We start from the raw sequence: 22213 nt of genomic DNA, 5'->3' as shown, positions 1-22213 counted from the left end.
GTAGGAACATCAAGGGTCAAGGCCAGCCCAGAGATCCTGTCACACATGAAAATGCACACGCACACACACACACACACACACACACACACACACACACACGGGGTGGGGTGGAGGAAGAGAATCAACCAGCAGATAATGAATGGATGAATGAATGAATGAATGAAATGTTGCATATAAATACAGTGGAATGCTATTCAGCCATTTAAAGGAATAAAAATGTCAACATATGCTATAAAATGAATGGACTTTGTGTTAATTAGGGTTTTCATTCTGTGATGAAACATCATGACCAAAAACAACTTGAGGAAGAAAGGGTTTGTTCTGCTTATACTTCCAGGTAACAATTTATCACTGATGAAAGTCAGGGAAGTACCTTAAGGGCAGAATACTTAAGGAGACAGGAGCAAACGCAGAGGTTGTGGAGGGGTGCTTCTTACTGGCTTGTTCCTCATGGCTTGCACAGACTGCTTTTTGTTATAGCGCCTAAGACCACAAATGCAGAGGTGGAGGCACCCACGGTGTGCTTGGCCTCCCTCTATCAGTCACTAGATAAGAAAATATCCTGCAGACTCACCTACAACTAGATCTTATGGAGACATTTTCTTAACTGGGGTTTCTCTTCTCTCAAATGACTATCGCTTGTGTCAAACAAAGCAAAGGTTTCACTTGAGCGTTTCTGATATCTTGTTAATCACAGCCAGTTCTTGAGCCTCAGCCAACCAGAACCACAAGTTCTTGACTCAGATAGGCAATGCTCATGATTATTTAAGTGACTCTCAGAGCAATATCTCATATTCCTGCGACCAGTTTCAGTCTTGACAGGAAGTTGGAGGTAGTTGCAGAGATGTTAAGTGTAGAGATAAATATGTGGGTCTGGAGCTCAGTTCTGGACTAGAGAGACACACCAGTGTACAGATGTTCGTTTTGGCCATAGAAGTAGTTGCTAAGAGTAAGATAGAAAGAATATCTACCACCAGACCCAAGAAATAGGGTCCTCAGGTGGCATAGACTCAAAGGAAGAGAGGAAACATAGTGTGGTTGTGAATGGAAGCCCCCTCTACATAGGGGAGAGCAATGATCATACTCTTGACTGCTAGGAACTCTGGTGGGGTCAATTCAGCGGCTGCTTAATTCCTACCTAGAGAGGCAGACACACATAGCTAAGATTTGTGCTCTTAAACAGAACCTTTTGAACAAAACACTATATGACAGAAACTTTGCTGAATAGGCTAGCATGCATAAGGACACTGATAAGTGATAAGCCAATCTGACTTAGCAAGGGGAGACTTAGTTCAAAACACAGCAAGGAGGAAAGGGACTGTTGCAAAGGGGAGGTGGGCTATTGCAATAGAGACAATGCTGGGACCATGGAATCTTTGGGGAGTTAGGCAGAAAGGGTGGGGCATGGATAAATAAGACAAAAAGTGACATCAGAATGTCTCACCCAGAAACTAGCCTGTTCTCAGGAGAGTCTGCGTGCTGGCTCCCCTGAGGGTGGTCAACATGTGGTGTATCTGAAGAAAGGAGAAATGCTAACCAGAGTTGGGATAATGAGTGATTTGTCAGCGAAGTGGCAGGGTTATACAGTTCCACTCATCATTTATGAGACCAAGAGTGGGAATTTGCTGAGTTTGGGTGGATTTGCTTTTGTATTGCTTTTCTCTTGCCTCTGTGACAAATGCCTGGTAGAAATCAACTTAAGAGAGGAAGGCTTTGTTTTGATTCAGAAGTTGGAAGGTGTAGCCCATCTCTGCAGGAAGGGTATGGGACAGGAGTGTGAAGAGGCTGGTCACATTGCGTCCACAATCAAGAAGCAGGGGAGAGCCAAGATGCAGTGATCCAACCATTCATTCACTTTCTCTGTTTTGCTTGGTCTGGGACGCATGGAATGGTACCATCCACATTCAGGATTAGTCTTCACTCCACTGCAGCTGAACCTCTCTGGAACAGCCCTGACAGACAGATTCCCTGATTTGTCTCCTAGGTCAAATTGTCAATGAAGGTTAACATCCATCCCTTGTCAAATTGACACCCATCACATCACTTTTAATCCAGCCAAGTTGACAATCGAGATTAACTCTCACAGACTTTCTGTTGTCTTATTTAAGTCAAGTGGGAAAGAGAAGTTCTTTATAGAAAACTATTTTCCAGAACACAAGAAAAGGCGGGGTAAGGAAGAGAAAAATTCCTTTAATTCTTATGCCATTTTCCAGTGTCAAAAGATGCAACCAAACCCTAATCTTGCCAACATATTCTGAAATGAGAACTGTATCCCTTCCATTTGGGTGACAGCTGCCTCTTCCTCCTCCTCCTCCTCCTCCTCCTAGAATAGAGTTTACTCAAGGTATAGGGAAGGGAGTTAAGAGTAGAGGCAGAGAAAGGCAGAAAGAGGGAGAGAGTAGAGAAGTAGAGGCCGGCCGGCCATGACCATGTGGAGAGTGGGGGAAAGGGAAGGGGAAGAGGGAGGGGGCAAGAGGCAAGGGAGAGACGCAGGAGGAAGAGCCAGCTTTATCTTCTGAGGTAGCACAGGCTTTAGTCCAGGGCTTGAGGACCACCGTCCTTCTCTTGAATGCTTAAAACTTATTTTTGTTTTATTTTATGTGTAAGGTGTTTTGCCTACATACATATCTGGACACCACATCCATGTCTAGGAAGAAGAGGCATTAGCTCCCAAAGAACTAGAGTTACAGATGGCTGTGAGCTGCCATGTGGGGGCAGGGAATCGAATCCGGGTCCTCTGGAAGGGTAGCCAGTGCTCTTGAAAACCAAGACTTATGACTCTCCCCTTGAACAGGTTCTCATGTTTGACTTACCAAGGTCCTGTCTTATACGCTGCTTTAAAGTCTACCCTAAAGGCCCAGTCTCGGACTGACAACAATAAATTCATCATTTTTGAGGAAGGGATGTATCTCCTATGGATAGAACTCAATGCATATTAGTGTTTAGTTCCCAGAGGGTTTGGCTTTGTTTTTTAAACTTGTATTTGAACGCCCATATCAAGAATATTGATGTTAAGAATATTCAGTATCAAGGATATTGAGTCTAAAAACCCAGATTTCTAACTTTTCTTGGAAGGTGGATTGCTCCAGCAATTCTGGCTTGTATATGTACTTTTTGCCTTCCAAACTGGTTAACAATATCCTAGACAGTGAAGTATGAAATTGGATACTTATACTTATTTATGACAACAGCTATTACTTTGGATGCTGTTGCTATTATGTAGTCAAAGTAAAGAGAATAGGCTTATCATCTCATTTCTACTCATCAATATTCACCTGACCTGTCCAGTCACTCGTGTTTTCTGTCTGTATATCGGTTTATTTTTTATTTTTTATTTTTTATTTTTTATTCAGGCAGCCATTTTCCTCTAGTAACAACACAGTGTGGCAAAGGGAGCTTGCTTTCAGAGACTTTGTTAGTCACGATACCAGTTGGGGGGAATTGTATGCAACTAATGCCACCAAGTTTATGATGACTCATCTCACGAAGACTTGATGTCGTTAACACAATGTCTTCTGTGTCCTTAAACGCTTACCTGGACATCTTGTTTGTTTATACAAGTGCTCTGCCTCATGACCAACTTAGATCTCATGAAATGTGACGATGCATGCTTTGGTCACCTCCTACTTCTTGACATCTTCTCTACACCAGGAGAGGCTGTTGGGAGTCCTTGGTGGGCATGGGTGTTCTGGGGAAACATTCCTTTTCTTTTGGATACAAAGCTAACATAACTCAGGGCATAGGCTTAATTCCTATAGTTCAAAACATTTCAAACACAAAGCTTTTGATCTCTGAAGTCTTTGATGTCTGAAGTGTTTCTGGTTTCCCTTCTCTCGAGTTAGGGGCTTTTTCCTGGTGTTTCCATAGCTTCCTGGGTCTGCTTTTGTTCTTGCTCACCATAGGGTATTGTATAACCTGTTACTGAGAGCCATGACTAGAGCCCCAAGTCTAGTCAGCCTTTGATCCAAGGACACCATACACTGCCCCCCTTCTTCCCCACATCAGCCTTTCCCCAGAGCCATTCCTGGGTGTGGCTTGAAACCTTAATAGCCATGGGTATCATATGACAAAACACAGCACATCAATTTTCCAGTGACATTTAGTGCTCCTGAGCTCTGCCTACTATCTCATCTGGACCACTAAGTAGCCCCCTATCTCTTGATCACAAGGTTTCTCAACCACTACTGCCTTGCAGAGGGTTTTATAGACAGTGTGTCTCTACGGTCGTCTCTTGGGAACAGATGTAAAAAACGATAATCAATTCATTTAGCTAGTTGGTATACAGCTCTCTCGTATCCTTTCCCAGTGCACATTCAAACTGCAGTATTTGCTCACCCCAGCCCGTCTGGCAGCACCCACCAGGCTTTTACACGGGTGAGTGTACGACCTTTGGCAAAGGGTATGGTTGCATCCTTTCTCTCTATCCAAAGGCTGAGCTTTACTGTGGTGGTTCCTTAGATACCGTCAAGATCTGGGCTTGTGAAGTACAAGCCAGTTCTGCAGTGTTCAAGGCCCTGTCTTCTCCACATTCACAGAGTCTCTGCCCCTGATGCCTACAGGATGTTTGGTTTTGACTATGTGAGCATTTGTATGATGTGATTTCTGAGGGCACACTAAATTCTACCTATCCACTCTCCACTCTCCAATATGTCTCATCTGTTTATTCATGCTTGAAATTGCTTTAACAAAATTTACATTTCCAGTTAAAGTTTTTAAGAGCCACAGACACAGATATACATATACATATACATATATATACGTATACACACATACATCACATATTATAAATGCATGTTAATAGTTCTAATTAATAATTTAATAATAAACATTTCAATTAAATTAACATTTAATTAATAATTTAATAATTAGTTTTCACCAGCTACAACACATGGAAGTATATAAATCATAGCTGTAAAAGAGCCACTCACACTATGAACACCAGGTTAGACCGTTCCCATTCCTAGAGCACGCTCCTCACATCTTCTTCCCTTTCTAGTTTTGTTCCTTAGACCCCACCAATGCCTTACAGAAGGATTGGGTCATTCATTTGTTTGTTTGGTTATTTTTCTTGTTTTTGTTTTTGTTTACAAATTGCTGCATAAAATTTATATCTACTTATTCTCACAGCATATTGCTTTGAGATATACTTACAACATGGAAGGACTAAATGTAGTTAATTAGCATATGCATTCTTCATACAGGCATCACATTTGTTTGCTTTTGCTCTTTATCCACACTGTGGTGTTTAGTTATAGTTTGTTCAAGGTTTTGGTTTGTTTGTTTGTTTGTTTTTGATGTATAGAAGTCTACTGTGCACTTAAACCAAACTTTCCAAGTACTTTAACTTGGATTGTTTCTAGCTTTCTTCCTTACTAATAGATTTGCTATAAATATTCTACTTCAGGTCTTTCAGTGACTATGAACATTTTCTGTTAAAGAATCAAACAGATGAAACATTGATAAGCATATTCAACATTAGTCAATGTTATTCAGCACCCTTCCCAAGTCTCAGCATCAGTGGGCACAAGTTAAGGTCAGAGCACATCTTCACCATCACTAGATCAGCTGCTTTCTCCTTTATCCACTCTGGTGTGCAATCATGTGTTCACAGTCTGTGTTTGTCCAATAACAGTAAATGTAAGTGCCTTGCTGCATCTGCGTTGGCGTTTGGTGTCTTCTGTGGATGGATCTTTCAAATCTTTTGCCATTTTTTTTCTACTGAGATTCTACTTTTAGTGTAATATATTTTTTTCAATGCTTTTAAATGTTTAAAATTTCTCTTTGTACAGAGGTTTTCCTGCATGCATGTCTGTGTATCACACATGTGAAGTGCCCACAGAGGCAGGAGATGGTACTGGATCTCCTAGAAGTGGAGTTACAGATGTTTGTGATCTGACATGTGGGTGCTGGGAATCAAACCTGGATTCTGCATGATTAGCAAGTGCTTTTAGTCTCTGTGGCATCTTTATAGACCCAAGTATAATAGTTTTAAAAATCTAGTTTTTTAATGTATTGGCTATGTATACACACTCATATAAATGTGTGTGTGTATGTATGTATTTATGTGAATATATACATTTCTTTTTCTCCACCCTGTAACTTAACTTTTCATTTTCTTAATAAAATCTTCTAAATGAACAGAAGTTTTAACTTATTTATGCTTCCTTGTGCACTCTATTTAAGTCTTTCTGGCTCTAAGAGAAAAATATTTAAAAATACCATAAAGATGTTTTTCTGTTTTATTTAAAACTGACTTGTGTGTGGTTAAGGTAGGAATCAAACTTCACTTTTTAAACCATATGTTGTGCAGCAATTGCTCCCAAACTGAACAATTTCTCCTTACTTTTAAAGATTTATTTTCTTTTTGATTATGTATATACACATGTGGGAGCAGGTGTTGGAGGAGGCCAGAAGGGGGCACTGGAACCCTCGGAACTGTGGTTACAGGCCAATTACAGTAGCCTGATGTAGGTGCTGGGAACTGAACTCGGGTCTACTGTAAGAGCAGTATATATGCATTCTTAACCACTGAGCCATCTCTCAGCCACAATTTCCTCCAAATTAAAATATTGCATCCTGGAGGGATGCTCCCAAGTCTCTGTAAGTTCTGAAGGAAGGCTTGTTAAGCCAGTAAACAACTCCTAAGTCTCAAGAAGTCCCTGAAACTTACCAGGCTTACAAGGCCTCTCTCACCTTAAGTTTATTAGTGCTAAGGAGAGGGAACTGTGACCTCCTGAGCTGCCTGTAATTTGTGCAGAGAGCTTCAGGGTGCTTGCTTTCATGAGTTATCACCCATATTGGGTAAGCTTTTGTAGATGCAGTGCCTGTGGGTTGTCTGTGCTTCTATAAGTAATCTTCACCATGCTCCTGTAAGTGACTCTAATAAACTCACTTGTTCTATGAGTTGGACTTTGGTGCTATTGTTCTTTGGTCTGTCATTGGTCCCCTATCTGGAATGAATAGCAGGGATGAGTACCATGTTTTCCCAGAAAATGTCTCACACAATATTATTCTATTCTGTTGACTTGGAACTATTTCTTAGCCAGACCATATTTAATCCTATGCTGTTAACCACAGAACTATATGTGTATTGGTCTTGGGCATACTTGAGAAGTAGTTAATAGTTGAACTTATTCTGTTGGTATTTGATTCTTTTTGCAGGTAGCATTTATTATAGTCACTAAGAACATCATTGCACAGGAATCACTTCATTTTAAACTTCATCAGTCACAGTAATATAGATACTTGTATTATCCTATTTTATAGGTAAGGAAATAATTTCCCCAGAGTTCTCTAGCTTGTGAGTGGCAGGAACATGACTTAAGGGAAATTCTAGTTGACTCTGATGTCGGCGAAGCTTTTGATGGGGGGTGGGAAGACAGTGATGATATTATGTTGTTAGGAGAGAGACAGAAAGAAGAGCTGAAGAGACGGCTCAGTGGTAAAGAGTATAGAATGCTCTTGCAGTGAATTTGGGTTTGGTTCCCAGTACTCACATGGCAGATTCCAACTGTCTGTAACTCCAGTTCCAGGAGTTCTGATGCCCTCTTCTGGCCTCCATGGTCACTGCATGCATTTGATATACATGAAGGCAAATGAACTCATATATCTAAAATAAAAATGAATTTAAAAAATCTTTAGAAAAGAACAAAGATGTAGAGATTTTTTTTTTGGTTTTTCACAGGGTTTCTCTGTATAACTCTGGCTGTCCTGGAACTCACTTTGTAGAGCAGGCTGGTCTCGAACTCAGAAATCCGCCTTCCTGTAGAGAACGTCTTAACTGAAGTACACAAATATTCAAGTTTTTTTTTTTTAACAAGAGGTATTTTGATCTTTTTGTGTGATTTGCTAAAGTTTCAAATTCCCTCCAAAGCAAATTTATTATTTCTCCAAGAAAGTGGTTGTCGTTGTTGTCGTTTTGTTTTTGTTTTAAGTAATTCTCTTGTCTTTCACTGGTATGCTTACAATCCTTCAATCTTTTTAGCTTTAGAAACATCTTTCAATTTTCTCCATTCCCTCATCCTGTATACGTAATTACCCACAACTTCTACCATGTGTTCCTTCAGCTATTAAACTAGTTCTCTCAGTTCCCATTGCCTGCCATTTGTTCTGATGAACTCCCTACTGTCCCTCCTGCCTCCAGCCATTCTATTAAAGGGATAATATACGATTCTGCACTCTATTAAAGGGATAATACAATACTAAAGCACTGTGCATAGTGTCTCCTTTTCAAAGCTGAACTCTTTAAATGAAACATCTTAGCTGATTTTCACACCCTTGTCCATCCAAACTGACACCTCTAATTTATAACTCTCTCCTTTATCACTGACCAAATGCCAAAATTTAGTATTCAAGAACATTCTAAATCTGCCTCATGTTCTTTCTGTGGCTTTACCTCCACTACTCCTTTAAATTCTGCTCTCAATGAAGTCACCCCCTCATGTTCTCCTAAACAAGTCATAGATATTTCTACCTCCAGTCTTTTCCTGAAAGTACACTGTCTTGATTATTATCCCTCTTCCCACATCCTTTAGCATTTAATATCCTCATTTAAATTATAGCTTAAGTCTGATTTCTTCTAAAGCCTTCCCACATTTTACTAAACTCTTTCTCAAGTTATTTGGTTACTTTTCTCCTTAAAAAAAAAAAGCTCCTAATTTGCCCAAGTATCACAAGTGCCACCTGCCTATTGAAATCCAGTAGATATATTAAACCGGGGCCCAGAACTCAGAGTCAAATGTATTTGGGACCATTTATATTCTCATGACTTTGGGAAAGTCAATTTCTCTAAATCTTCTCTCTTATCTGTAAAATATGAATGATAGTACTTTGTCTTGTTTAACAATATTTACATATGTGTACTTTTGTGGGTACGAACCTGTGGGCATGTTAGCATGTATGTGGCAGTCAGAGGACACCCCAGATATTGGTCCTCAGGAGCCTTCCACCTTTTGTTTGAGACAGTGCAACTCTTGGCTCTGGACTCTGACAGGTAGTTAGTCTAATTGGTCCACTGGCTTCCAGGAATCCATATATGTAGTTTCTCTAGAGAATCCTGACTAATACAGATGAAAACATGAGGTAGGTGGGTTACAGCCAAGTTGGGAAATCTTTTATAGGCCTTGGATGCCATCTGATAACATTTTTCACCAAGGGTTGGGAAAGGTAGGAGATGTTTGTACTTTCCAAAAGGACTTACCTGATCGTTGCAAGAATCTTAGATCACACACGGGCAGGTAATACATGGTTATTTAAAGGGTTAAAAATAGCCCAAGATGTTTGACACTGGATCTGCAACATTTTGACTTTCCATAAATTGAAATTGTAATCAGTCAATTGACCTTGTAGAATGATTAACATGGGCAGTTGTTTTTGGTTTTCTAGGATCTCTCAATTCACAGCATAGCCAAACCACCCCAAGAGTTTGTTGCTTGAAGCAACGTTTAATTTGCATGAATCTGCGTGTGGGTTGGACTCTGTGAAGATGGCTCGGGTCTATCTGTACTACTCTTTACCATCAAGGAGACAGAAAGGGTCGGGCGGAAGCTGCATCATCTGTTACAGTGCAGCTTCAGAAGCCTCGCAGCATTATTTCTGTAGACCCTTGACAGCTGGAGCAGAGACACCAGATATCAGGTTACCATAGAGAAATATCAATGCTGTATCAACCTTAATGAAAAATTATTCATGTGGTCATTTTAGGAAAATAAAGTGTGTTCAGACCTAAAGTATAACAGAACATGTATTGAAAGCATGGCACCACCATCCATCTCTGGCCCTTATCTAATGCCACCGTAGCATTTTGTTGCTTTGAGCATCAATATATTATTGCAGTTTTGTAATCATTGATAACATATCTTAAAGCCTGGGACCCATAGGTTTCCATATGCTATATACTTATGGTATATGATAGAATACGTTGATTTTACTATTTTATATGTTCTGTCTTTTAAACTAATTTGTCTCTGAGATAAAGAAGTGATTTTTACATGTCTGTAATTCCCAATGACTGCTCCACCCAAAGCATGTTTTTAATGGGTGTTTGTGTCTTTTAATACTGAATTGTAATTGCTTACTTGAGATTTTCCCATCAGGTAAGTTTTCTGTCCTGTGTTGATTCAAATTCAGATTATGTTATCTATCTATAGCATATACTTTGTATTTAATGTCTCCAGTAGCTGCTGACCTCAAATCAAAAAATGGAAACCTTTGATTGAAGGAAAATAGAAACACATATCAAAGCAGAAGCTACTCCCTGTAGAATCATGAACTGAGAGATAGGAGCTGAATTGTGTAAAAGGAAAGTGCTGCCCAGCTCCAAACCCTCATGGACCTGTGGGGTCAAGATCTGTGCCTATCTCTCCTATGCATAAAGCAAAGCATGTGTTGAAGAGATGGTGTGTTACGGTTCTATTGCTGTGAGGAGACACCATGAGAAAAGCAACTTATAAAAGACAGCATTTAATTGGGGGCCTGCTTACAGTTTTGGAGGGTGAGCAAGCTTGGCAGCAGACAGGCATGATGCTGGACTGGTAGCTGAGAGCACACATCCTGATCCACAAGTTATAGGATAGGGGTATGGATACATATATACAACTGGACACACACACACACACACACACACACACACACACACGTCATATCTATCTATCTATCTATCTATCTATCTATCTATCTATCTATCTATCTATCTATCTATCCATCCATTCACTGGGCCTCTGGGCTTTTGAGTTTCAGTAAACGAGGACCAACCATTCAAGCTTCTGAGCCTATGGAACCCATTCTCCTTCAAACCCCCATAGTTGGCAAAGCTGTGGAGAGGCTTGCTGCTCTTTCACAAGGCCAGGGTTTGACTCCCAGTACCCACACTACTCTGTCACTCTTGTTCCTTCACGTGTAATGTGATATGGAGAAGCAGGCATGCACATATGACACAGAAGCAACATTTTTAAAAAATTTAAATGCAGGGTCTACAACAGCAGCACAGGGTTGCTGGAAAACTGAAAAGAAAATAGATGAAAGATACTAAAAAAAAAAAAAAGGATTGCTAATGCATGCCAAATATTGGTATACAAGAGTTGTATTTAGGCTTCAGCAGTTCTTAGTAGTGATAAAAGGACAAAGTATTTGGTTTTTAGATATCTATCAAAAATGACTGCTTGACAAAATAACTCAATGCTTTAGTAATATTAGATTATTGTAGTAAAATTCAAATGCATCTTGAAATACATACATTTATAATGATGTAATTAAAAAGATTACAATCACTGCTGTGTGTAAATCAGGGTATATCTATGATTTTCTGCCAGAAATAAAAAAAAAGTCTTGAACTGATTGACAGGGATATTGTTATCTACTGTTTAGGATAAAAGATTTAAAACGAACGTGTATTAAGATTCAGAGTTTTTCCTTAAAATGGACCCGCTGTAAAAGCGAGAAGCATGCCAGTTCTATTCAGCAAATGTTTTAGTAGCTCCTGTGATTTCAGGCACAGTGTTGACTGCTGAGTGCGAGATGAATAACCGGTGGTACTGGAGAGAAGCAAGATCTAAACCCAGTGGAAAGAGGAATGGGACGTCACGGTGTAGGACAAACAGAATGCAGGAAGAACCCAGTGGAGCTTAAAATAACTTAATTTTGGCTGCCTGAGTGTTTTTTTTTTTTTTTTTTTTTTTAATTTCTATATTGGATGCCCTTTCCGCGTGTGCTAGGTTGCTTATTGGCATAGAATCTGCGACCCTGTGAAATCTTTTTCATTCCCCATTTCTTCTTTTCCTCGCCAACTCGATCTCTTCAGCCGCCAGCACTGCATTTGGAACAGTGTCTATTGTGTGGGTGGCGGAACGCGGAGAAGCTATTTCTGTTCTAATTATGAGCACTGTTTTCGTAGGGGGAGAGGAGGGGGGTAATAAGGCAGATCTGAGGCTGAGCTTGCTGGGCGAGGATGCTCTGTGGAGGCGTTACTAAGGTTACTAGAGAGAGGACCGCAGGTGACAGGCGGAGTTTTTCTCTATAGCAAGATACATTTTCCAAAGAAGGACGTGGGCTGGGCAGTGCCACATTGTACTACATGTTGGATTCCCTAGAGGAAAAAGGAGATGGCCCAAAGGAAAAATGAGGGACCAAAGCAGGGAGCCTCTGCTTCCTCTTCCCGGCCTTTTCTTCCGCCGTCTTTGTTTACCCCCGAGCCGTTCTGGCTGCAGCACACGGTCGGCGCGCCGGAGAACGGTGTCTTATCGATGTGACACGCCTCTGAGCCGGCCGGAAGCGGTTCCCAGCCGGTACCCGTAGGACCAAGGCGTGCAGCTCGCGGTGGCAGTGGCGCGGGCGGGCGGCGGCGCTGCGTGGCTCTGGAGGACCGGCGCGGACCTGCAGCGGCTCGCTGAGGCCGCGGCTCGTCGCTGCAGCTGTCAGGACTCTTGGGGGCGAACTTGCCAGACAGAGAGGAGCGGAAGGGAAGGGGTGTGTAAGGAGGGCCGTGGGCGTGTTTGGGATCAGAGAGGACTTTGAAACTGGTTCTTAGCAGTCGATTCTCATTTTTTATTTTGACAGATTCGGGAGGCAGCAGATGCCCCATTGTCGACTTTTTTTTTTCTTAACTCCAGTCAGTTGGTAGCATGATTTGAGTGAGAGCTTTTTAGTGAAGCTTCTGGGTTGGATAAGATATAGCTCAAGGGGGATGGATGAAGCTGCCGGAGGAAAAAGAAATGTGGCGTCGGAGCAGAGAAGAGGTGTCGGGGATGAGGGGTCAAGATGATCTACTAGTTCATATTTACAGGTTTTCCTGTACTAGGTACCGTCCCCAAACTATGTAAGCTTGAGGTCCGGGCTTCTTTGCATAACCTCAATGTTAACCTTTACATAAGTGGGGAAGTAGAAAAAGCGTCTGTGTCAGCCACACCTTAGATTCTGCAAAGCTCCAGGCTCCACACTGCGGCTTTCCACCATCAACGTATGAAGCAAGTGAGGATGTAGGATTAGGGGGTAGTAGAATTTAAACAGCCGTGATGAGATCTGCCAAAAGGTGTGACGTCAGGGTTAGATGTCGGTCAGGAAGAACTGTGGCCTGCAAACCTGTGTCTCCAAGCTTGGCTGTCATCTTCTCTTTAGCATTTGGTGGGGTAAGGAAGAGAGGTATATACTCACACACCCAAGTTTGAAAATGGAGTTACAGAGACTCACAGAATTTAATGATTTGACATAGCTACCTTGTTTAACAGATGGAATGGCATACTGGAGGTAGTCAAGAATGCAGACACTGGCTGTCCTAGCTGTACTTGCCAACACAGATGCTAAAGTTAATGTCTCTACCTGGACTGGGTCCTTTTAGAGATCGCAACCCCTCCTTACCCCTATTAATGTGTGTTACAAGTTCCGTGCACTTGCTGACACAAATACCAAAGCTGAACAATATTACACTTGACCTGGACTGGCTCCTTACAGCTGTAGGAGTTGAATATTGATGACATACAATAGTGAAATCATCTATACCCTTGCTCACGTGTGTTCCAAACTATGTGTAATACTGGAATCAGATGCCTTTTCAGTCACAACTGAGTGACAACTGAAGCTTTTCAGCAATTCCAAGAATATCTGTTTGAAAATAATAAAACTGACTAAACCTAGGAGTAAGGAAACTTAGTTTAAGGAGACCTCAGGCAAAACTCATGCTCAAAAATTAAGGGAAAATATTTAATGAGTTGATAATGTACTGTTTACAAACACTAATTCTGGCAAACTGTGCCTAATATTCCCAAGAGATTGTTGAAACTGGGGCCTTAAGAATCAAGTAGATTAGTTTAACTACATTTTCTTTTTTTTTTTTATTATATGTAATTACACTGTAGCTGTCTTCAGACACTCCAGAAGAGGGCGTCAGATCTTTTAACTACATTTTCATTCCTAAAATGCAAGTACTTATTTTTAACATGGAAAATAAGCTTTATAAAGTGCTTATCACCGTGTCTATGACAAAGTAATAATACAGTCATTTATTGCTTAATAAGAGAGACAAGTACATCTTGCAGCTTCATTGTTCAAACAGCAGAGTATGCTGACACAGTGGTAGAGCCATCAAACACCTATACTACAGACAGCCCCCAAACTAGTATCTTTCTAGACTATGAACCTATATAGCATGTTGTTGCAATTATTACTGTAGATGAGTATAGTGGTATTTGCACAGTTAGGCATAGCTACAATGTAGAAGGTATAGTTGAAGTACTAGGCAATAATTTGTATTTTCCCCCAGTGGTCCGTCAGTGGCTGAAACATCTCTAGGGGGTGTGGGGTGTGTGACAGAAATGAAAGTGATGCATTGCTGCCCCTTTCATGCAGTCACTTTGCAGCATCCAGGCTTAGGTTTCACTGGAAAAGCCAGTGACTAATGTCCTTGTTCCCTTAACAGCAATGAAAGGTGGAAAACATTTGTGCATTTCTGAAGTATCTGTCCACTTATTTCAAAAAGCATGGAAGTGTTAGGTGGCTGCGTAGCCCATAGATTGTGATCTGCCCACCATGACTTGTAAAGTTTGTGGCTGTTTAAGATCACTTAACTTTCAGTTTTGTGTTTCCTGAGTATTTGGCAGCTCAGGTCCGCATGGCTGACCTCTCACTCCTTTGCAGATGCACGGGCATGGAGGCTATGACTCTGATTTTAGTGACGATGAGCAAGGCGGAGCCTCCAGCAAAAAGAGGAAGAAGTAAGTCTTCGTTGATCCATAGTTCACATTATTTCTAGACGGACATGAAGTATAAATAAATCATGGAAAGGGTTTGGATTGACTTTGCATATGGAAACAACTACTGTAGCAAGTGAGGGTTTTTCAGTACAGTGTAATAAATGGATTTCAGTTTGGAGGTAGTTGTGGGGAAAATGAAGTTTTGTTGTGAAGGAGTATTGAAAGGGATAGTGGGAAAAGGAAAGATTTCTCCGTTGCATGTTTTTTGTTTTGTTCTTTTTGAGTTTTTGTTTGTTTGTTTTCATTTGTTAAGACTGTGTGCCTGCAAATGTCACAGCTTAAAGGAGGCTTAGTTGCTAGTTTGTCTTCCCAGCGAGGTACGTGTGGAGGATGAGTTGTAATTCAGAACACTTGTAATGTTTACTTGAATGAGCAGGGCAGAGTTGGGAAGACCAAGATCCTCTAGCGTGCAAAGCCTGGGCCTCACAAGGGGGACACATTCTTTTGTTGTCACTGTTGTTTCCTGAGACAGTTTTATTATGTAGTTCAGGCTGGCCTGGAATTCCCGATATAGCCCAGGCTGTCCTTGGTTTAACTTCGAAAGAGCTGGGATTCTAGGTAGGAACTGCATGTCCAGCTGGAGGCTACGTCTTCCCCCAAATTGCTATGTTTAGGGCCATTGTTCTTAGCTTTCAGTGCTTCGAAATGTCATGGTATGTAGTAACAGGAGTGCTTGATTCATAGTAGCAGAACTTAACTTAGAGAAATTGGTTTGTTATTCCATAGTGAGACTGATGTGTTATCACTAACTAGGAATGAACATTTTATAAGATCGTCAGTCTTTAACAATAACAAAAGAACAGTAATAGTTATAATAATGTATGTTTTTTAGATTTCTTTCTTTCTTTTTAAAAATGTTATTTATATGAGTACACTGTAGCTGTCTTCAGACACACCAGAAGAGGGAATTGGATCCTATTACAGATTGTTGTGAGCTACCATGTGGTTGCTGGAAAGTGAACTCAGGTCCTTTGGAAGAGCAGTCAGTGCCCTTAACCACTGAGCCATCTCTCCAGCCCTGTGTTTTTTTAGATTTTCATTAAGAAACATTGCTTTCTGGTCTGGGGGTGTAACTAAGTTAGTGGAATGCTTGCCTAGGATATATGAAGCCCAGATTCAGTCCCTCGGTCCCCAGTGCTGTGTAAAACAAAAGTGACACATGCCCTTTAAGGAACATCAGGAATTCAGGTTTATCCTTGCTTGCATAGTGATTTTGGGGCCATCCTGGGCTAGTGAGTAGTCTCCCTCAAAAGAAATGGTTTACAAATAGAATTTGAGCAGATTTAGTTGGGTACTGTGGTCTAGGGTTCTATTTATATCGGTTAGGCCAATCATCTGTGGGCAGTGTCCTCTATAGTCAAACTTTCCTTTCCATATTTTTTACCTGTTAAATTTCATTATCCCTACTTTACAGATAAATAACTTAGGGTGGTAAATGATCAAGTCAGGAACTGAACTGTGAACCTGTTGCTTAGAACTAGCCATTTTCTTTTATCTTTTCCATTTTATAAGTATTAAAATGAAGAAGCAAAATGTTTCATTAAAGATCAGAGACTCTTTTAAAGTTAAGTCCTTATTTCATGTTAGTTACTTTCGAAGAAACTGAAAGATTTGTTTTAGGTCAAGATTTACGAAGGGGTACAGTGAGAAGGGGTACATGTGGAGGCAGTAGCAGGAAGTAGCTGGTCACATTGTGCCTACAGTCAAGAAGCCAAGAGCAGATATAAAGTGAGACCAGGTTATAAAATGTCAACCCATCTGCAGTGAGCCACTTCCTCCAGCAAGGCTCTGCCTTCCTAAGACAGCTGAGCCAGAGGTCACTGAGCCAGAGGTCACTGGCAGAGCAGCTGCCGAGCAGTCATGAGCGTGGGAAGACTTAGATAGCATCCTCCAAGAGAAATTAACTTTTAACACTTTTTCTTTTACTACACTAGGACAGTCGAAGATGAGTTGCTGCTTACAAAACCGTTTCAAAAAGAAAGGCATGGAAAGGTGGCCCATAAACAGGTTGCCGCAGACTTGCTCGACAGGTGTGGTGCTTTGGTGCTATGATGGCCTTTGGGTTAAACTGTTTTATAATCTCAGAACCTGTGGACTTGATTATGTTAATAAAATATGGGCACTTGAATTTACCTAAGCTTTTCTTTTTTAAACAGGGAAGAAGCAAGAAATAGAAGGTTTCATCTCATAGCTATGGATGCTGTATCCTTTTTATAGTCATGTTTTCATAACTAATAGAGTATTTTGCTTGTTAGACATGTTTTCTAACTGTTAAAAATCAAAAGCTTGTCAAGTTGAGTAGACTAGTTTTATTTTTACAGGTTACTAATTATTGATATAGAAATTTATGATTTGAATTTTCAGGTATAATTCTCTTTTGGTAATATATAGGAAAAATTAGAGGTAAAAAGAATGAAATAGATACTAGTTGGGGTCTATTAATAGACTTTAAAAGTCCAGGAACTTACAAGTGTTCCCGCCTGTTCTTGTCGGGCTTCCTCACTTCCCTTTTCTGTTCTTGTCTTCTTTAGTATCATTTTAATCCATTCCCTTCCTACCTGGTTCTTGGCTACTTTAAATTTTCTGCAAAACTTCTGTTTTAAAATTAAGTCTGTCTGAGTGCCATCTCTGTGCCTGCTGTTACCCTGTTCCTCGAGTATGACTGGAGACTTAAGCTGTAAGTCAGACTGTCATGCACTGCTACTCTGGATGTTAGAGAACAGGAGAGGCCAGGCAAGACCTGAGTGTTCACTCCCAGGTCAGGACTGAAGAAAGAAAGCTCCACACTAGACTCATCTGACGAATTTTCACCTCATTCCTTTAAGTTACTGTGTTCTAGATTTTTTTAAAAATGGTTTTAGAGCTTTATTGTAGAAAGGCAGGGAGAAAGAGAGAAGGTAGAAAGGCCAGCCGGCCATGGCCACGTGGAGAGAGGGGGAAAGGGAGAAAAGGAGGGCTAGGGAGTAAGAAAGGTGAGAGCTTAAGAGAGAATTTTTTAAAAAAAATCTCTTTCATCTCCTAACCCATTGGAAGTTTACCTTAGCTTAATGGACTTATCTCCCATAAACATCTATACATATATTCTCCCTTCTCTGACACTTTCATTGAGGGGGTTAGTGCACCTAGTTAGAATAAAAATATCGGGATATTTTTCTGTCATGGATGGTGGAGGACCCCAGTTTTTTGGGGGAGTGGGGCATATGTTTAGCTATAGGAGTAGTCGCCATCTTAAAAGTTAGTGATTTTGCTAGGTGTGGCGCACGCCTTCAATCCCAGCATTCAGAAGGCAGAGGCTGGCAGATCTCTGAATTTGAAGCCAGCATGAACTACATAATGAGTTCCAAGCCAGCCAAGGCTACATAAAAAAAAAAAAACCCCAAAACCAACCAAACAAAACAAAACAAAAAAAACCCAAAACCAAAAAGTTAGTGGCTGTCTTAGTTAAGGTTTCATAGTGAAGGAACAACATGACCAAGGCAACTCTTATGAAGGACAACATTTAATTGGTGCTGGCTTACAGTTCCAGAGGTTCAGTCCATTGTCATCATGGTAGGAAGCATGACAGCATCCAGGAAGCCATGCTGCTGGAGGAGCTGAGAGTTTTACAGCTTATCTTTTTTTTCTTTTTTCTTTTCCAAGACAGGGTTTTTCTGTGTAGCCCTAGCTGTCCTGGAACTCACTCTGTAGACCAGACTGGCCTCGAACTCAGAAATCCCCTTGCCTCTGCCTCCCAAGTGCTGGGATTAAAGGCGTGCGCCACCACTGTCCAGCTGACTTCTACATCTTGATCAGTAGGCAACAGAAGGGGATTGATCTCCCACAAACAACCAGGAGGAGAATATCTTCCGGACTAGGCCCAGCTCGCGCATAGGAGACCTCAAACCCCACCTACATAGTGACACACCTTGTCCAACAGGGCTACATCTCTTCCAGCAAGGCACACTTCTTCATAGTGCCACTCTCTGGTCAAGCATTCAAACCGTGAATTTTCAGTCTACCACAGTAGTCTTCCTAGAGTTGTAATTGTTTCTGTCTGTGTCTATTGGTGTTTTCAAGTTGCTAGCCTCACCACCAAGTTGGTGGTAGATGAGGCAAAAAAAAAAAAAAAAAAAAAAAAAAAAAGCCTGGGGAATGAATGTAGTTCAATACAAGGACAGTCCCTGGTGTGCCTTTTAACCACCATCTTTCACAGGCTTTTATTTGTTGTTATATATAATGTCCAAAGTGGGACTGACTTGTCAGTTTAAGGAGTAGGGAGGAGGAGTAGGCTTTGTCTACTCTGTCTCCTGGAAGCCAAACTCTCACTGCCCTCCGTGTTTTTGCTGAAGGAGAAGTTGTGTTAACTACAGCCCTGCCTGTTGCCTATGACTGCCTCATGTTACAGAAGCAGAGCTGAGCAGTGACAGCAGAAACCACTAGACTACAAAGCCTATAAAATTTGTCTTCTAGCTCCTTACAGAAAAAATTAACATTTCTAACAGCTTGCCCATTTAGTGGTAGTTGGAGGGTTTGAACCCAGGCCTTGAGGTGTTTGGCTGCCTCCTTCCTCAATTTCATGTTCTTATTAATAAGTATGCTATTAGAATATACTGTGATCAGGGAAATTACTATGTCTGTAAGGGTGTGGTCAGTGAGGTTGAGACAGTTCACTTTGTATGTGGTTGAGTATGGAGAGTGCTGCCAAGGTTTTAATAGGAACACCAAATGTTCATATATCTTGTTATTGTGCATGAAAAATATACATCATTGTGTGGAATATTAAAAAGGAAAGAAGAAAATCTTACTGTGATTTATTTATTTCATTTTCTTTTCTTTTTGAGATATTCTTTTACCCTAAGGCCCAAGCTGGCCAGGAAAAATCTTGTTGCTCCTCCTGCCTTGGCCTCTTGAATGCTGGTATGCTAGGTATGAGCCACCATTCCTCCTCCTCCTCCTCCTTCTCCTCCTCCTCTTCTCCTCCTCCTTCTTCAAAAGATTTATTTATTTATTTCATGTAGATGAGTACACACCGTAGCTGTAGTTGTAAGCCTTCATCTGGTTGTTGAGGACCTCTGTTTGCTCCAGTCAACCCTGCTCCCTCCAGTTGGCCCCACTCACTGTGGCCCAAACATTTATAGACTGTCTGAAGACTGTAGCAGTCTTTAGACACACCAGAAGAGGGTGTCAGATCTCATTATAAGTAGTTGTGAGCCACCATGTGGTAGCTAGGATTTGAACTCAGGACCTTCAGAAGAGCAGTCAGTGCTCTTACCTGAGCCATCTCACCAGCCCCCCTCTGACTTGTTATGTTTGTGTTTTGTTTTTGAAACCTTAGTGTTCATGGGATTTAATTTAATAAACGTATCCTATTTTATATACTTTATTATTAATTACATTCTATAACAGTAGAAGATAAATTCTATTTTTTTACCTTTAGAAGCCGCAATTTATTTGTAATATTGTGATTATTAGACTGAATAAGAGAATAAAGCTATGTGCAGTCTAGAAGTAGAATAGAAAGCCCCCTCTTTCCCCTAGTGGTTATAGATTTTTATCACATGAATGATGTATGCATGAAAAAGATTCCAAACATTGTAAGTCATACATGCTTGAAATGTTTTCAGTAGAAAGTGAAAGTCTGCTGTGTAGTTGTCGTATATGATTTACACATTTAAAAATGCTAGATGGACTCATACCATGCTTTTTATTTAGTAGTATATTACAATGGAACAATTTCTGAACAGTTACAAAAATCCTTAATGTTTTGCATTTCAGTATCAAAGGCACACAAAGTTTGTAAATGACTATATTTTGTACTATGGTGGCAAAAGAGAGGATTTCAAGCGGTTAGGGTAAGTATTGTGAAGTTAACATGGGATAGTAGGACAAGTACAAATGGTTTTCTAGGCCCTCTATTGTAACTTTCTTGGCTACAGGCCTCAGGGAGCATCCTCATGATTGAACCAGTTATGATGCTGGAAATAGCAGTACATCTGAGCAATGTTCTGTATCTTGTTGATAAGACCTTTGAAACAATGACACACTTAGATTGTAGTGTCCAGGATTGCTTTTGAAAAAATAAGGCAATGTCCAAAAGACTCCCCAAATATAGGCTATTGCTGTTGCCCCTGGTTGCTCCCTAGACATTGAAGATAAGTCCTACTGCTGAGGACACCAGACACTTAGACACAGGATTCAGATGACCTGAGATGAGTCTGATCTAAAAGCTTCCTTCCTAAGGACTACCTTTCATGGTACAATTGAAATAGTGGCCAGGAATTTGAGAGCAGTGGAGAAGGTATCTGAGAGGGGTTTGAGGAAGAAAAGATAGGATAGAAATGATGTAATAACATTTACAATCTAAAAAAGTAAACATTATTTAAAAAATATAAGGCAAGCAGGAAACTTTACTCGGAATTTCCCACATGTGAAAATTCTTTTGTCGAGGCTGTTGTCTTGCATGGATTCTTCTCTGACTTACTATCTGAGTAGGTAGGGCCCTAATGAATTTAACTGTTATTTAATTTAATAGTTAAATTAGCTCTCCCATTTCTGTCTTCCCCTGTCCTCTGAGCCCATACTGCTCTCATACTGTCTATTCCACTTCCCAGCTGAGCATCTTTATTTTTCTCCCGCCTTTATTGGTTTTTCCCAGGAAGCTAGTAACATGATGTCACATTGCATATTACTGAGAGCTTGTTCCTTGGATCTATTCTGAAACTTGTTTTCATCCACATTTGCTCACTCAGAGTCTGTTGAGCTTTTGTGTCCTTGCTTTGGCAACAAAGCACCATTTGTATAACTAACTCACTGCAGAGTTGAATGGATTTGCTTCTGTATGGAACTCACTCCTTTCTTGCAAGTTTTTCTTAAGTAGCTTCTGAAAATATTGAAATATTTGTTTTATATAAAAATTCCAAATTGAAGTATACTTTTATTTATATTTTTATTCAAGTTTTTCAAAAATTTTCAGCAATATTTAGCCTAAATTTGACTAATTTTATTTTTATATTAAATTACAATTTTTACTTTTTTAGGGAGAATGATAAGACAGATCTGGATGTTATACGAGAAAATCATAGATTCCTATGGAATGAGGAGGATGAAGCAGATATGACTTGGTAATTTTACTCGATTATTTACTTGTATTGTATGTGTGTGTGTGGAGGGCAGAGGACCACTTGGAAGAGTGGTTCTGTTCTTCCACCATGTGTTTCTCAGGGCTGAAATGCAGGTCATCAGAATTGATGGCAGGAGCCTTTATTGATTAGACTGTCTTTCCAGTCTGATGGCTTGGTGATTTTAGCTACTAACATCTAATGGAACAAGTATTATAGTCTTGTCTTTCTTTCTTTTTTTCATATTTTATTTATTTATTTATTTATTTTTAAAATATTTTTTTAATTAGATATTTTCTTTATTTACATTTCATTTCAAATGCTATCCCGAAAGTTCCCTATACCCTCCCCCCGCCCCTGCTCCCCTACCCACCC

At 40.4% G+C, this 22213-nt stretch overlaps 1 protein-coding gene across 4 annotated transcripts in view; it reads left to right on the top strand.

The window, feature by feature from the left end:
* Positions 1 to 22213, top strand: part of LOC110329052 (protein FRA10AC1 homolog) — a 75833-nt gene that overhangs the window by 26011 nt on the left and 27609 nt on the right. Inside the window, exons 1-6 of one of the 4 annotated variants that reach the window (XM_021208606.2) lie at positions 12267 to 12462; positions 14626 to 14702; positions 16676 to 16771; positions 16898 to 16943; positions 20496 to 20572; positions 21758 to 21841. In XM_021208606.2, coding sequence (XP_021064265.1) covers positions 14626 to 14702; positions 16676 to 16771; positions 16898 to 16943; positions 20496 to 20572; positions 21758 to 21841 — 380 coding nt within the window. In that variant the 5' untranslated portion in view covers positions 12267 to 12462. Of the gene's footprint in view, positions 1 to 12266; positions 12463 to 12893; positions 12953 to 14625; positions 14703 to 16675; positions 16772 to 16897; positions 16944 to 20495; positions 20573 to 21757; positions 21842 to 22213 lie in introns of those variants that run through there. The other 3 variants (XM_029540591.1, XM_029540606.1, XM_029540596.1) reach the window with 3 other exon arrangements.

This window comes from Mus pahari, chromosome 1 (assembly GCF_900095145.1).
Source record: "Mus pahari chromosome 1, PAHARI_EIJ_v1.1, whole genome shotgun sequence".
NCBI classification, from domain to species: domain Eukaryota; kingdom Metazoa; phylum Chordata; class Mammalia; order Rodentia; family Muridae; genus Mus; species Mus pahari.
Note: the sequence above shows the minus strand (reverse complement) of the source record. Positions and strands in the feature narration are given on the sequence as shown.